The sequence below is a fragment of the Asterias rubens genome, chromosome 2, assembly GCF_902459465.1.
Source record: "Asterias rubens chromosome 2, eAstRub1.3, whole genome shotgun sequence".
In the NCBI taxonomy this organism is placed as follows: Eukaryota; Metazoa; Echinodermata; class Asteroidea; order Forcipulatida; family Asteriidae; genus Asterias; species Asterias rubens.
The window spans coordinates 16,615,322-16,630,605 of NC_047063.1; the positions used below are offsets into that span (position 1 = coordinate 16,615,322).

The following is a 15,284-nucleotide window of genomic DNA, read 5'->3' on the forward strand; positions in this document are numbered from 1 at the left end:
GTTTTTGGTAACGTAGGTTACTTAGTCTTATCATTTCAACGCGGACGTTTGGGCAGCAACATCATCTACAGAATCGGTGAGTTCATAATTTCTGTAATAATTTCACAAGCACTTTCAAAAGAGAGAAATCGTCAACAACAATAATGCATCCATAACCGTTGACTGTTTCCATCTTATTAAACTGGTTATGTGACGTCACTTTTTTATGAAAGGGTATTTTTACGAATCTACACTCAACTGTATTAGATGAGTTGAAGAGTTGATGGGGAATGCGAGATTGCGACTGACTCTGCATGCAGTATTATGAGAGCTTTGCTGATGCCTTGGTTCTTCTCTGTTGTTTTCTTGTTTAGATCGGTCACCCAAATGAACGAGGATATAGTAGTTGAGCATTGACAATAATTTAAACTGTAATCTTACTAATCGAGGATTAATGTTGAAAAATCGAATTCATTGAAACTATAAGATAAACAATGGCTTGGGGAAAATAGTTTAAGTCGGAGAACAGACTGTGAGGTTTATAATCGTTACTATTGTGTATTCGTCTATACGATTTGGGAAGTTAAGTCAGAGAATAGACCCTAAAGTGTAGATTCGTGACACTTTGTATAGGCCTACTCACCTTCGGCTCTCACATTCTATCCACGAATCTACACTTTATCGTCTAGTCAGTCTCTATGTATTGCAAACGTCACATTAATACAAAACCGTATGTTTTGTTCCATGTTGCTTGCTTAAATACTGACCACCAACTTAGACGAAATTTTCCAATTGAATATGAATTTTTGTTGCTTGTTCCTTTAAACGAATAAAAACAAAATTCTGAAAAAACAGTACAGCTTTCACATCTAGTGAACCAATGAACGTGGGTTGATAAAGTCAGCGCCAAAACTAGGGTATAGAGCGCGCCATTTGTTCAGCGTAACTTTCCGTTTGCGCTTAATATTTATGTTTCGGAGTGCAAACACAAACACATTGCCAAGCGCTTTAAATGCAAAGCATTTTTTTTAACTGTTCAGCTGTTTTAATCCGATATATAAGTGTAGATGTTTACAATTATACTCATGAAAGCATCATTTCATTTTATTTACCAAAAAAGTAACGTTCGTTTCGCAGAAATCTTTCGCCACGATAGTGATTGCTATTGCAAATTTGCTAACACTAACCAAAATGATATAATAACTGCAAACTGTACATATTGGTCTGAAGTTCCCACCCCGTTTCTCAGCCTTCCAGAAAGACTCTGCCAGTGTATAAAAACGTCGGTCCATTAACTATTTTGGGCCTCAATAATTTATTTGACTTTTAAAAGGATAACGATATACATTATAAATTTGCATAATTTATTCTTCAACTTGAATAATTCCTAAATGCATCAGTGAACAGAGTCAGTCCATTAGCAGGCTAGTATAAATTGCACACAATAGACTTTTTTTCCTTTTTAAAGATGAATATTTGATGATTACCTTGGCCATTTTGTTAGAGTTCATTTAACTGAAGAAAAAAAACCATATACAGTTTGAAACCTACGATTTGAAACCTACGAGTTTAATATTTTATTTTGCATAAAACAAAAATGATATATACTAGAAGCAAAGCTTGTGAAATGAACCTCTAAGCTTTCATTTTGTGTTGGTTACTGGAACTGGGAAGTATCTTTTAAATAACCCCGCCCTCCCAGACGTTTTTGTTCTATTCATTTTTAGTAACATTTAAATTAGGTTTTATTTAAGACATATGCATTAAAATTCAAGCATAAAATTATAGACCCATTTAGAGGGTTTCTTTAAACTTTTGTATCTAACTCCATTGTCGTGCATGTATGATTTTTTTTTCTCTTTCAGATTCGTTTGAGCCACTCTATTTTATTAATAGGTATTCAAGACCCTTCTTAAGTTAATTTTTTTTTTATACCTATATGTATTGTCATTATTGGTGGAATCGAAATTAAGACTCATTAAGACTCACAGCACACATGTATTATTTTTTTGTTGGGAAAAGAGATTGAAGTTTCATCCGTCCAAATTTAACACGAGTTGTGGCCCAACGAATAGCTTCGTAAATGAGTCCTCGCACTTGAGTTGCAACTGTAAGAGACGTTTCCGTATTGTCTACATTTCTTTAAACATAATTTGTTTTGTCACCAACTACTCGTTTTGACTACCTCCAGATTAAAGTTAATGCCTGAACTCGATGATAACGTAAAAGTCCGTCAATAAAGTAAATAAAAACTTACTTAATAACGTTGAAATGAAAATAAAATATCCTTAAGAATGTTTGATTATTTCGTTTGGGGTCTGACGTTTCGACTCCTGTAGAATTTGTCTAAAAATAAACATTTAGCCCTCGACAAGGACTCAAGGTAGAAAGGGCCGAAACGTCGGGCCTTTAACTACAGTTGCATTTATACCAAACGTCAGATTGCTGCATATGTGTACTTTCTAATTCTAGATAGTTGTGCACAGCTGATTAAATCAACCATTAATAACTAAATTATTCACTCTTCTTCAATGGACTGTCACTGACCACGGGCTGCTATATTTTGATCAAAATCGCTTTAACTTAAATTCAACTCAGATTATCTGCCCTTAAATAGTCGAAATAGATACAAGATTGAAACGAATTTGATTAATATTAATTCAAAGATATTTATTGCTCAATTATATAACTTAATAGTTCACACCATGCAGTGAATGCTAAACTGGTGAAGTTGACTTACTTCCTTTAAGGCAGGGCAGTGGACACTATTGGTAACTACTCAAAATCATTATTAGCATAAAACCTCATTTGGTAATGAGTAATGGGGAGAGGATGAAAGTATGAAACATTGTGAGAAACGGCTCCCTCTGAAGTGATGTAGTTTTCCAGAAAGAAACAATTTTCCACGAATTTGATTTCGAGACCTCAAGTTTAGAATTTGAGGTCTCGAAATCAAGCATCTGAAAGCACACAACTTCGTGTGACAAGGGTATTTTGTCTTTCATTATTATCTCGCAACTTCGACGACCGATTGAGCTCTAATTTTCACAGGTTTGTTATTTTATGTATAATGGTGAGATACACCAAGTGAGAAGACTGGCCTCTGACAATTACCAATAGTGTCCACTGTTTTAAGTTAAGCGATGATGCAATGGAAAACGCAATTTTAAACGAAAGAATGGGCCGAGTAAAACATTTTTATTTTTTTTATTCGGCGGGGAAATCTGTACTTGTTCGTCGAAAATGTGACGTAGTTCCACTGATAAGCCACACCCACGTCACACAGACTTGCTCCTTGAACAGAAGATCATACAAGTTGCATTGAGCTAGTTATTCTTCGCTGATAATGGTGGTGATATCATAACTGTATTATACTAATAATAAAAATGGGCTATTATAATTTGTACTATTAATTGGTTTATTGGTTACAACAATTTCATTGCAGCCAAACAGGCACCTACAACATTGAAACGCACAAAAAGAAGCAATATCAACATTCAGAAAAGGAGAGACTAAATACACAGAAATGCACAATAAAAAAAAAAGAGAAACAGTCTGCACGAGTAGATAATGAGAAATATCAAATTGGGTTAAGAAAATTTTGCGAATAGTTATGTACGCCATAGAAATATTGCACAAGCACACTACATCATAGTCATGTGGTGGGCTTAGGGAAGAATATTGCACTTATAACATGTAAATGCGTCGGTATTCATCTTAGATGCTCACTTTTTGGTGTATCTCAACATACGCACAAAATAACAAACCTTTGAAAATTTGAGCTCAATCGGTCACCGAAGTTGTGAGATAATAATGAAAGAAAAAAAACACCCTTGTCACACGAAGTTGTGTGCTTTCAGATGCTTGATTTCGGGACCTCACAATCTAATTCTCAGGTCTCGAAATCAAATTCAAATATTTTATTGGAAAATTACTTCTTTCTCAAAAACTACATTACTTCAGAGTGAGCCGTGTCTCACAATGTTGTTTACAATTAGCAGCTCTCCACTGCTCATTACCAAGTAAGTTATTATACTAACAATTATTTTGAGTGATTACCAAATGATTAGTAAATGTCCAGTGCCATTACAAGAGGGGAGAGTTCAGCAGTCCTCATATAGGTGAGTCTTGATGGAACTTTTGTACAACGCTAGTGGTGGAGGAATTTTTAGCGTCATCCGGCAAGTCGTCCCATAATATGCTGCATGGTCGTTGCTGAAATCGACAAGAGAAAACCGTTTTTAGCTTTACATAATTTGCTTGAAATTGAAAAAAAAAATAAAAAAAATTATATTAATAATGTTTATACTTCTTATTTCAGTTTTCTTGTATAAGAGTGACGACTGATGAATTCAAGATGTGTATGAGGCAAATGCTTATCTCATTTGCGCTAGCACAGATTACTCTAGGTAAGTTCGTAAGTTTAACTCCAACTATTTCATGTCTCGTCCTCCATTTCTCAGAGTAAAGTAAATGCTTCAAACTGGGACGTTAACAACACTTACTAAACACATATTTTTATTTCTTATTAGGCCTACACATTTTATTTTTGTCATTAGGCCTAATGGTGGTTTATTAAAATCAAACTTGTAGCCAAAAGCTAAATTAACGAAAATGTCATGTCGTGAACTTTGCTGAATTCCACTTAAAATGTTTTCGATGAATAAGGAAATCGAGTCATATGATTATAAATAGGTTTCAATTGTGTACAAAAACAATCATTTTGTATGCCCTTGTCCAGAGCTTTTCTGCCCCGTTACGTAATCACTCTCAAAACGTCACAAGTAGATAAAGCCGCTTTGTTGCAGCGTGGATGTATAACAAAGCAAACTCCCACACATGACGTCAAATATTCATAGCTTGACTAACCGAAACAACACGCAAGAACAGCTAAATACATTAAATTGCAGGGGAAAGCCTACATAAAATAGGCAGACACAAATTATAGACAATGTACACAATTCGTAATCATGCTCTTAAAATCCATGGCAATAAAAACATTTTGGTCAGAAGCCTGCAGAAGCTCTTGATAGTTTAGAGCATTTTAAGAATCATTTCACTTCGAAGTAATGTGGTTATGCTAAAATAATATGTCAGTTTGTTTGCCCAAAATTTGAAACTAAAAATGCTTCATATAACCATGGTAAAACCTGAGACGTGCTCTTGCGTGACGCCTCAGATTGTGACTTGGTATAACCTGAGACATGCTCTTGCGGTAACGCCTCAGATTTTGTGTTATTGTACGTGATGGAAAGGACGGAAGCAAAATTGGATAATTTTCCGTATGGCGCCACCACTTTCTCACTCTTTTTTACAAAAATGGATATCTCATTGAGGTAAATTAGATACTATATTGTTTCATATCGAATGAAAAAGTGGTGGCGTTATACAGAAACTTTTCACACTCAGAATCATATTTATAATATAAACCAAGAAGCATAACACGGAGTTAAAGCAACATTAATAACGGTAAAGCAACACCAATAAAAAAAACATTTAATCAGGCAGGATTAGAGCACAACAGAGGCAAATATTAATGGTAAGCCGGCAAAATGAATTAAATCAAAGTTTCGGCTTAGTTGAGTATTTACCTTTGAAAGGAGGTTTAAAGAATATACAGTATATGCCCGTCTTGTCAGTTCCTCAGCAAGATTTTTTTAAAGTGCAGACGTAAGCTGACCCATGAGTACGTGCAGCTCAGGAGCCTCGGTGGAGAGGGTCGAGTTGTCCTAGAAGACGGAGGAGATAGAAGCCCAACCGCTGCATCATACTGGTCCGCACATTGAATCTACTGCCCGCATGTGCACTTTTCACTGAGGACCACACAAAAGATGGCCAAGCCTTTCAACAAGGACTTACCCGCGCGTAGCCAATGAATAACATTCTAGAAAAGAAAAGAAACAGGTGGAAAGGGAAGTATATTAGCAATGAGGTCGGAACAGTAAGGATTTTTTTCTTTCTGGTTTGACATTTTCGCTCTTGATTTTTGGCGATATATCAGAAACGCGACCCCCTTATGAAATACAATTTCCACGTTCCTGTAAAATTTAGTGGTTTTTTTGCTACGTGAGGATAACATAGTATTGTAAGCAGAATCGTGTGTACGATATACTGTTAGAGGCAAAGTATACCATTGTTTTTTTGGTACCGTCACAATCGAGCGGTACCAAAAACCAATGGTATACTTTGCCTCTCCCAGTATATCGTACACACGCTTATGCTAACAATACTATGTTATATCCTCACGTGGCCCAAGTTCAACATCATTGAGAGGTCGTCAATTAGCAGGGGTCAGTGGCCACACGCCGTGCCTTAAAATCGTTATCATCAAACAATGGAACAAATTACACTGACCATTAAAATCACTGGCACACTAAATCCAATAAAAACAATCCAAAATATTATTGGACAAACATTTGCACCATGGTGTCATAATACCAGGGAGAATATTATCAACAATTTCATCTATTGTGTCATTAACAATATCACAGATATCAGGCAGCCTGTCGTTGCTAGGTCTAAACACATCCATCTGTCTTATTTAAATTTACATTGAATTGTATTACAAAGTTTTTTCCCCAAATCTAATATCAACTCTTTTTCAACATATGGCCACAACAGTGGGGTTAAGTCATGTCATCTTAGGAAACTCAGAACGAGATCAGCCTAGCATACGATATCATCATCATCTATCTGCATAATGTAAACTCCCCAGCATATAAGCATTACCTATTTATTTATGACAACCGACATCACTATTCATCAATTCATCTATAAACATCCATACGCAGACTAACTGAGGAAATTACCCCCACTTGGTTTCAGACCATTGGAAACAGAAACCAGCCTTGTGTACTCATCACTCCGTTTGATTGTCAGCTTTTGATTAACATAAAATCATATCTAAAAAGTAATTTACAATACAGTGGACAAAACCCAACGAGTCATCAGTTTGCAACAAAGCTTTGAATAGGAAAAATAAACGTCAGAATATAATTCGCTTGGAGGGCTGTTAATGATTATTTTTCCATTTGTTACCAACATTATCATGTTAATTTTCTTGTTACGATTTTTATCGTATGTTTCATATTATTATTACTTCAAGTCAATTTTTCATACATTTTAACATTAAAAATCTTGTAAACCCGTTTCCTTTTTGGCGAACTTGCAACATGTGCTCAGGTTATAATAATGACAGGTTTACTTGTCTTAAACAGGTTATACACCAATATAAAGATTACATAAAGCTCTATTGAAGGCAGTGGGTACTTTGGAAAATTTCAAAGACCAGTCGTATGTTGCACTCCAACATGCATTCGATAACAAACCTGTGAAAATTTGGACTCAATCACTTGTCGTCGAAACTGCGAGAGAATAATATGGAAGAAAAGACACCCTTGTCGCACAAGTTATGTGCTTTCAGATGACTTGAAGTCGAGCCAATTTGAGGTCCCGAATTTAATTCAAATATTTTAGTGAGAAATTACTTCTTTTTCAAAAACTACGTCGCCACAGAGGGAGCCGTTTCTCACAATGTTGTTACTATCAACAACTCCCCAATGCTCCCAAGTCATTTTTTTATGCTAACAATTATTTTGAGTGATTACCCAAGTGTCCAGTGCCTTTAACATATAGTTTGTGTACGTAACGCGAATTTTGGAAGTGCAATGCCGTTATTTTTTTGATATCATTCTTTAATACTTGTATCGGTCACGGGTGGCCGATTTCAGAAAGGCCCGAGTTCAAAGGGGTTTAAGAGGTTTAGATTAACGCAGAGGTTAACTTTAAAAGCAGAGTGCTTTCCAAGGAACAGCCGAAAGACATTAATAATCATACATAAACTAAACAAAATTAACCTACCAATTTGTTTTAAACGCACGCGCATTAGAGTGCGTTTGCGATTATCTGTTTACTCATTTTATATTTTCTGTGGCTAAAAAAAGATAGTGTATTTGCGAGCAGCTCAAACGATATTTTCATCATGCAAGCAACCATCAAACTGGCACTTTTAAACATCGAATTATTCATTTTTGTTGTGCATCTTGAAAGTATCATTCGAATCAACTTTGTTGGCTGTGTTCTGTAGAGTCAAGACAATCACAAAGGACAATTATTATACTAAGTTAATCATGCTCTTTAGCGTTATCAGCAGCTTGTCTCAGAAATCTCTATGTTTTGTATACTATTTTGAATCATAAAGAACATTTTGCTCAAATTGAATGCCGACATGGCTAAAAAGAACACATTAGACCTGTTTATTGTATACATTAACAAATTCGCATGCCTCGAAGTCAGCGAAAAAAAGGAAGAATTCTTTTTTGAAGAAACAACATGAAACGTCGATTTGAGACGAGTGCATGGAAGTGATGTTGTCCTTTGTTGTTATTGTTTTATTGTTTTATTTTTTTTGTTACCGGAAAAACAATCATATAAACTCCGGGTATTCTTAATATAAACGCTCCCGTTATAATAATCTTTGAGTTTTTCTAATATCTCCTCCACCTGTTGCCATTGTTATGTTACAGTAGTAGCGGTCTCAGCTGGGGTATGTTATATCAGCACGGAACCAGATGAATCCGGAAGGGTCCGGTTCGTTCTACCACCGGAGGATCCGTGTTCCTGCACTCGGATCAAGATTGGCGGACACAACACTGTTGCGCCACACAGAGCGACTCCACCGGCTTACTTGGATTCCTTACCGAGTGATGCTAAGGCGTTTCGTCAATCGCATCGGTGCACGGAAATGACTACCACCAATGCGGACACGACGACTGTTGCAACTACCACTCCCGTAGCAGAAACGACGACTGTTGCAATCACCACTCACATACCAGACACGACGACTGTTTCAACTACGCAAGGTAGATTTTAATTTAAATTATCTTATTCAAATCATCTTAAAGAATGGTGGCGCGCGGAGTGTGCGTCAATGGGAATAACTTTTGGTGCAACAATGGAACAATGCTACCCAATAGATGCATTTTTTGTTTTCCTTGAACCATGGCGGAGGGCATCTCCCCACCACCATATCCCAATTCTTTAACACACTACCTGTCGTTTTGTACGTACCCCCTCCCATCCTCCGAAGAATTTATGAAATTCCAAGCACACAATAAATACATAGGGAGAATACCATATCCCGAGCACCAAACTGATTCTAAGGGGGGGGGGGGCAAAGTAAAGTACCCCAAGGGTGGATGTTAAACCAAAGACTAACGAGCGCCCGCAAGAAGGGAGTGGGAAACTCTGGCTGAAATGTGAAATGTGTAGTGCAAGCCATTTTTTACATTGCAACTCCTTTAATGCAACAGTAGACCGAGACTTATGAACAAGTCGTGACATTATTCTGTCGCGGTGATGGCGAAAAGGCTCTCTCGTAACTACCCCGCGAGAGGGCTGGCTGCTCTCCGCGCGAGTCTACTGCTCTCATTACCAATACGGTCCCGATTTTATTATAGGACTAAAATCCCTCGGCGGTTTCTGCGCGGTCTGAGGGCTCCTTTTTGATCGTACTCACTACACGTATACATTTAACTGGACATCTTCGCTTTACACAGCTGGCGCAGAAGTTTGGGCTTACACAAAAAGCGATCGCAAGCGCATTTATTTCGAAAGTAAGCAGAAATACGAATTTAAACCCTGGTTTATACAAACCTTCGTGAACAAAAAAGCAAACAAACTGTTTAGCAGAAAATACTGCTTTAATTACAAATTTCTTCGCTAAGCAACGAACAAAAATTATTGGGGGACCAGTCGCAACTATTAACTTTTTTTAATGTTGGCTGGTAACCTGCTTTATTATGCAAGATTGTCCCGCCCTTAGCAATAATTTGTGCTTACAGGCTTTATGAGTTTGGACCCTGGTTCCTCAGCGGCATGAGTGGAATTACTTCAAGTCTGCATATTTTGAATAATGATGTTGAGTTTAACGTAACTGCTGTTGTTTCTAAATCTTATTCTTCATTTATGTTTTGTTCAGAGTTGCTCAAGACGGCCACCGTCACACCATTTTCGGACTGTCAGGCTATTTTAGATGCGGGATACACTAAGAGTGGTTTATACACTGTCCGAATCACTAGTGCAGATACAGGAGCAACCACAAAAGTAGATGTATACTGCCACATGGAGAACAACGAAGGTTTCATTGTAAGTTTGGCGGTTTTCTTTCTGTTTTTTTTTTATTTTTTTTATTTTTTAACAATACTTTTTCTCGTTGCATGGTCTGTGTTTAAAACAGTACTCTTTCAACTGGGGGACTTTTTACTTGTCAAGGTCACCAAGAGACTGCAGTGCTTTTGTTATGACATTGTCGGGCTGGGCGATGTGTGGCAAAACACAAATTGTTTATTATAAAAATAAATATTGATGAAGATTGTAAATTATAACGTAATGTTTCACACAGGTATTCCTCGAAATGTTGTGGTAATATGTTTACTTCGTGAACTTAAAATGTCCGTGAATAAAAAACCGACATTAGCTCGATGACTAAAAGGAAACAATTCCTTGTTTGGATCAATATATTCTACTTTTTAAAACATGTTTGCAACCATTTACTTACAACTATTTAACTTATGACAAAAACAAGTGTAACCTAAGTCAATGGGCGTGGTCTTTGGCAAACACTTGAAGGATTTGGTTACTTTTTGTATTACAAAACACGATGTCCACAGATATACATTAAAGGGATGGTGCAGTGAATTAAAATAAAACAGTTAATTTTGCTGTCATTTATTTCTGATATATGTATTGAACCTCAATCAAATGTGTTTTGTTTTTTCCCCGACATATCTCACTTGCGTAATTAGCGAATAAGTCATGCCCCCCTTTTGTGGATTGTAACCGCCCCCCTACCATCGACGTCACGTCGGGAATTAAAACATATCGTCGGCAAAAAGAGTCTGGTGCCTAACTACACGCGCCTAGGTACCAGGCCACACAATGCACACGTCTCTATATGCACACAGCCAGGGGGCCCGACGGCTCGGGTTCCCGACATGGCGTCACGTTTATGCCCCTTTTAGGGGCGGGGTGGGTTCCCCTAATCTCTTGAAAACCATTTTTAAAATACTTGCGCATTTAATACAAATAAATACAAAATATATCAGATTTAAAAAGTCATGTTTAATCGTTTAAATTATTAAAAAAAAAAAAAACACTGCAGCCACCCTTTAAACTTACACCGATTGAAGATAATGCTAGTAGAAAGCGTACCTGGAAATATTTGTTGCTGAGGTGCTGTAGTTTTTGAGAAATGAGTAAAACAATGTCATGAAAATACGTTTTTGTGCTAAATAATTTTCGTCTCATGATGACTGAGACGAAAATTATTTTCACGACATTGTTTTACTCATTTCTCAAAAAATATAGCACCTCAGCAGGTAATATCTGCAGGGAAGCTTTCTATCATCATTATCTTCAAACTGTTTAAGTTTAATTTAAATATGTGGACATTGTTTTTGTTTTTTCTTACAAAAAGTACATAGACCCTTTAAACCAACTAACGACGCAACATAAAATACTTCCCCACTGCAGGTCATTCAGAGACGCTACGATGGTTCAGTAGACTTCAATCGCAATTGGAACGAGTACAAAGAAGGTTTTGGAGATCTAACTGGAGAATTCTGGTGGGGAAATAAAAACCTTCGAAGCTTCACCGAACCTGGTATATGATAATTATTCAATTCAACTCAATTCAATTAGTATTTATTTCCATATTGGTAAAAAAAAAAGTGCAAATGTTTAAAGACACTGGGTGTATCTCAACATATGCATAAAATAACAAACCTGTGAAAATTTGAGCTCGATTGGTCATCGAAGTTGCGAGATATATAATGAAAGAAAATACACCCTTGTCACACGGAGTTGTGTGCTTTCAGATGGTTGATTTCGAGACCTCAAATTTTAAATCTGAGGTCTCGAAATCAAATTCGTGGAAAATTACTTCTTTCTCAAAAACTACTCCACTTCAGAGGGAGCCGTTTCTCACAATGTTTTATACTAGTCAACCTCTCCCCATTACTCGTTACCAAGTAAGGTTGAATGCTTATAATTATTGAAAATAATTATGAGTAAATAGTGTCCACTGCCGTTAAGTCAAAGACATTCAAAAACAGATCAAGAATTTTGTTTAAAGAAATGAGATGAAACGAATTTAATGTAATGTATACGGAGCAAACCAATATGGTTGCATTTACAGAAGCCCAAAAGGCTGATTTTGAAATGTCTTACAAATAAAAAACAATATGTGACCATCCTTGAGAAAGTTGACCAAAGTTATCTATTGTTGACCATTCGGCGATTGATTTTGAAATGTTGTGACTTTTATGTAATTTCACGACAGAACACGGTCCATCATTCTGTATTTTATTATTACTATTAATATTGGTTTCTGAAAGGCTACATTGAGTTTAAAATACAGGGACTTATAAACATCGAAACCATACCTAATGTTTGACTCCACAAAATGGCGGATCGTATTTAAACTGCATCTATTTCCAGAGGCAATAATGTTATGTTATTTTAATCACCACTCACTTTTTACAAAATAATTATTGTTAGTGTTCATGAATCGTAATAATTTAAACAGGCGCTCCATACTTTATTTTTTATTAAAATATTTTTTTTAAAGTCAATTAGGTTTATGACTAACATCTAAAAAATAAACGAAGTTTAAAAGACTTAAAATGACGTGTTAACTAACATTGTTACAACATTGTTTAACAAAAGTATGCTAAGGTCAAATGTCAAAGAAGTAAACAATCAGTTCTACCATTCAACCAAAGAACTGATGCCCATAACTGTATCCCTACTGAGTCTCATCGCTCATCATCATTGCTTAAACATTATAACTATGTTGATACATAAACAGGTAACTCATGGAAACTGCGTGTATCTCTTCATGCATTTGGCGGTACAAACAAGACGTATGACTACGGCGTGTTTAGCATCGATGGAGAATCCTATGATTTAACTGTGGGCGATTTTAGAGACAGACAGGAGGGTAAAACCACTTCTTTTAGCTCTAGCCAGTTAGGTCATGTCTGATTTTGAAGCTGTGATTGCGGCTGTGGCTGTTGCTAAGGGTGTTTGCTATAGCCAGCCTATGCTTCACCGCTTGATCACGTGACAATCAAGCCGTACAGCCGTAGCCACAGGCTCAGCTCATTTGGGGTTTTGATTGTCCTCTTTTTTTCTTCTTCACTTTCTGTGTACAAAAGTGTAAGGAATATTCTCTATTCCTCTTTTTGTCTTGCCCAGTTTTCTCTGTTCCCTTTTTTCCCCATGGATAGTTACTAACATGCTAGACTTGATGACAAGTCGTTAGGTGCTGCCTATTTGTTACTAACACACATTCTGCAAGTCATGCAACAGTCAACGTGCGATTATACGCATGCAAAAGGTCGTAGGTTGCGCGTGGTAATTGCCATTGACTCGCACACACATAATGGGATTGAGGATGAGTGTACCGTCCCCGTAGCTACACCGCGCTTAATAATTAGTGACTTGATTTGAAGACTAGCCTGCAGCTTAAATTTGGATGTAAACTACCATCTGTATCTTGTTCCCATAGGGTGTTAAAATAACAACAATGTTGTATTAGTTTGGGCAGAAATGAGTGTTATTTTAACACCTAGTTGCGTCAATTTTGCTTCTCCATTAAAGACAGTGGACACTATTGGTAATTACTCAAAATAATTATCAGCATAAAACCATACTTGGTAACGAGTAATTGGGAGAGGTGGATAGTATAAAACCTTATGAGAAACGGCTCCCTCTGAAGTGACGAAGTTTTCGAGAAAGAAGTAATTTTCCACGAATTTGATTTCGAGACCTCAAGTTTAGAATTTGAGGTCTCGAAATCAATCATCTAAACGCACACAACCTCGTGTGACATGGGTGTTTTTTCCTTTCATTATTATCTCGCAAGTTCGAACACCGATTGAGCTCAAATTTTCACAGGTTTGTTATACTATGCATATGTTGAGATACCCCAACCCCAATAGTGTCCACTGCCTTTAAACAACTTGGTTTCCAATTGAACTTCCCAGTTTGTGCAGCGGGCTGATTGACCTCTTCTTGTTAACAAAGATGTTATTGCCTAGCTGCTTTTTGCACTTGTGATATGCACATCTAATTGTTTCGCCCCCCCCCCCCCATAAACGTGCAACGTAGGCCTACTCATGATAAGTGAACACGATGACAAGATAGTTATAGTCGATATAGTCGTGATGACACTTGTGTCCTTGACCACTTGTTGCGAGAACAATTGCCAACCACAAGTTGCAAGAAAATTATGAGAGAGAAAAACACCCTTGTTGGACGAATGTGTGTGCTTTCAGATAGGAATAAAAGACTTCTTGCTAGAAGTCTCTGTATTATTTTAGTGAGAAATTACATCTTTCTCAAAATCAGTGCTACTTCAGAGGGAGCCGTTTCTCACGGTGTTTTATACTATCAACAACTCTCAAATGCTCTCAAGTTAATGTTTGTTTTAAAAGTAGATACCAAATGTGTACCTTCCCTTTAATTTTAAACTAACTTTCGATTTCCTTGTTATTTTTGTTTTTGTATTCTTTTAGACGATGGTCTCGATAGTCACCGAGGAGCATTTAGCACGGCCGATGCAGACAACGATGGTTCGGGAGCCAAGAACTGTGCCGCGGAACTCAATGGAGGATGGTGGCACAAGAAATGCAACACTTATGACAGTTTCTTGAATGGTGTATACAGTCCAACCCGACCAGCTGCCTTGAACAAGGGGATCAAATGGACACCATGGACAGGTTTGACTGACTCGCTGAAAGGATGCGAAATGATGATCAGGCCTTAACTACAAATCATAAGCCTAACAAAATTAAGGGTGAAACTATTTATTAAAAAAGAGCCTCTCTCCAACAATCGGGTGATTTTGGCTACGAATCCCACCTGATTGGTTTTCACAGTAGCTCTGAGTGTACAGTGCTTAAAATACATAAACATTAAATGAGTAAAATTCAACTGATTTCCTACATAATTTTTTTTTTAAGGTGGTAAATTGTCAATGTCAATTGGAACAGTTTAACAAAAGACGAATAAGAAGAATGACAACACGTGACATTTATAACAAATAGTGAGGAAACGCAAAACGACTGGAATGCTTTTTTGAAATTAATGGACTATCAATATCTAGGCCAATACATTTCGATACATTAATTAATATTGTCTTTACCCCCCCCCCCCCGCCCACCCCCGGCTTGCGCACATAACATGACGTCATACTTCGAGGCTATGCGGATGAAGGTGGTATACTATTCCAGGCTGTCTCT

At 37.0% G+C, this 15,284-nt stretch overlaps 1 protein-coding gene across 1 annotated transcript; it reads left to right on the plus strand.

Annotated features, from left to right (window-relative positions):
* LOC117307166 (ficolin-3-like) lies at positions 1-15,184 on the plus strand. Its single transcript, XM_033791837.1, has 7 exons — positions 1-76; positions 4,301-4,388; positions 8,505-8,840; positions 9,959-10,125; positions 11,512-11,641; positions 12,848-12,979; positions 14,559-15,184. Exons 2-7 carry the CDS (start codon positions 4,337-4,339, stop codon positions 14,807-14,809), a joined length of 1,068 nt encoding a protein of 355 aa, XP_033647728.1. The 5' UTR covers positions 1-76; positions 4,301-4,336; the 3' UTR covers positions 14,810-15,184.
* The last annotated feature ends 100 nt before the right edge of the window (positions 15,185-15,284 follow it).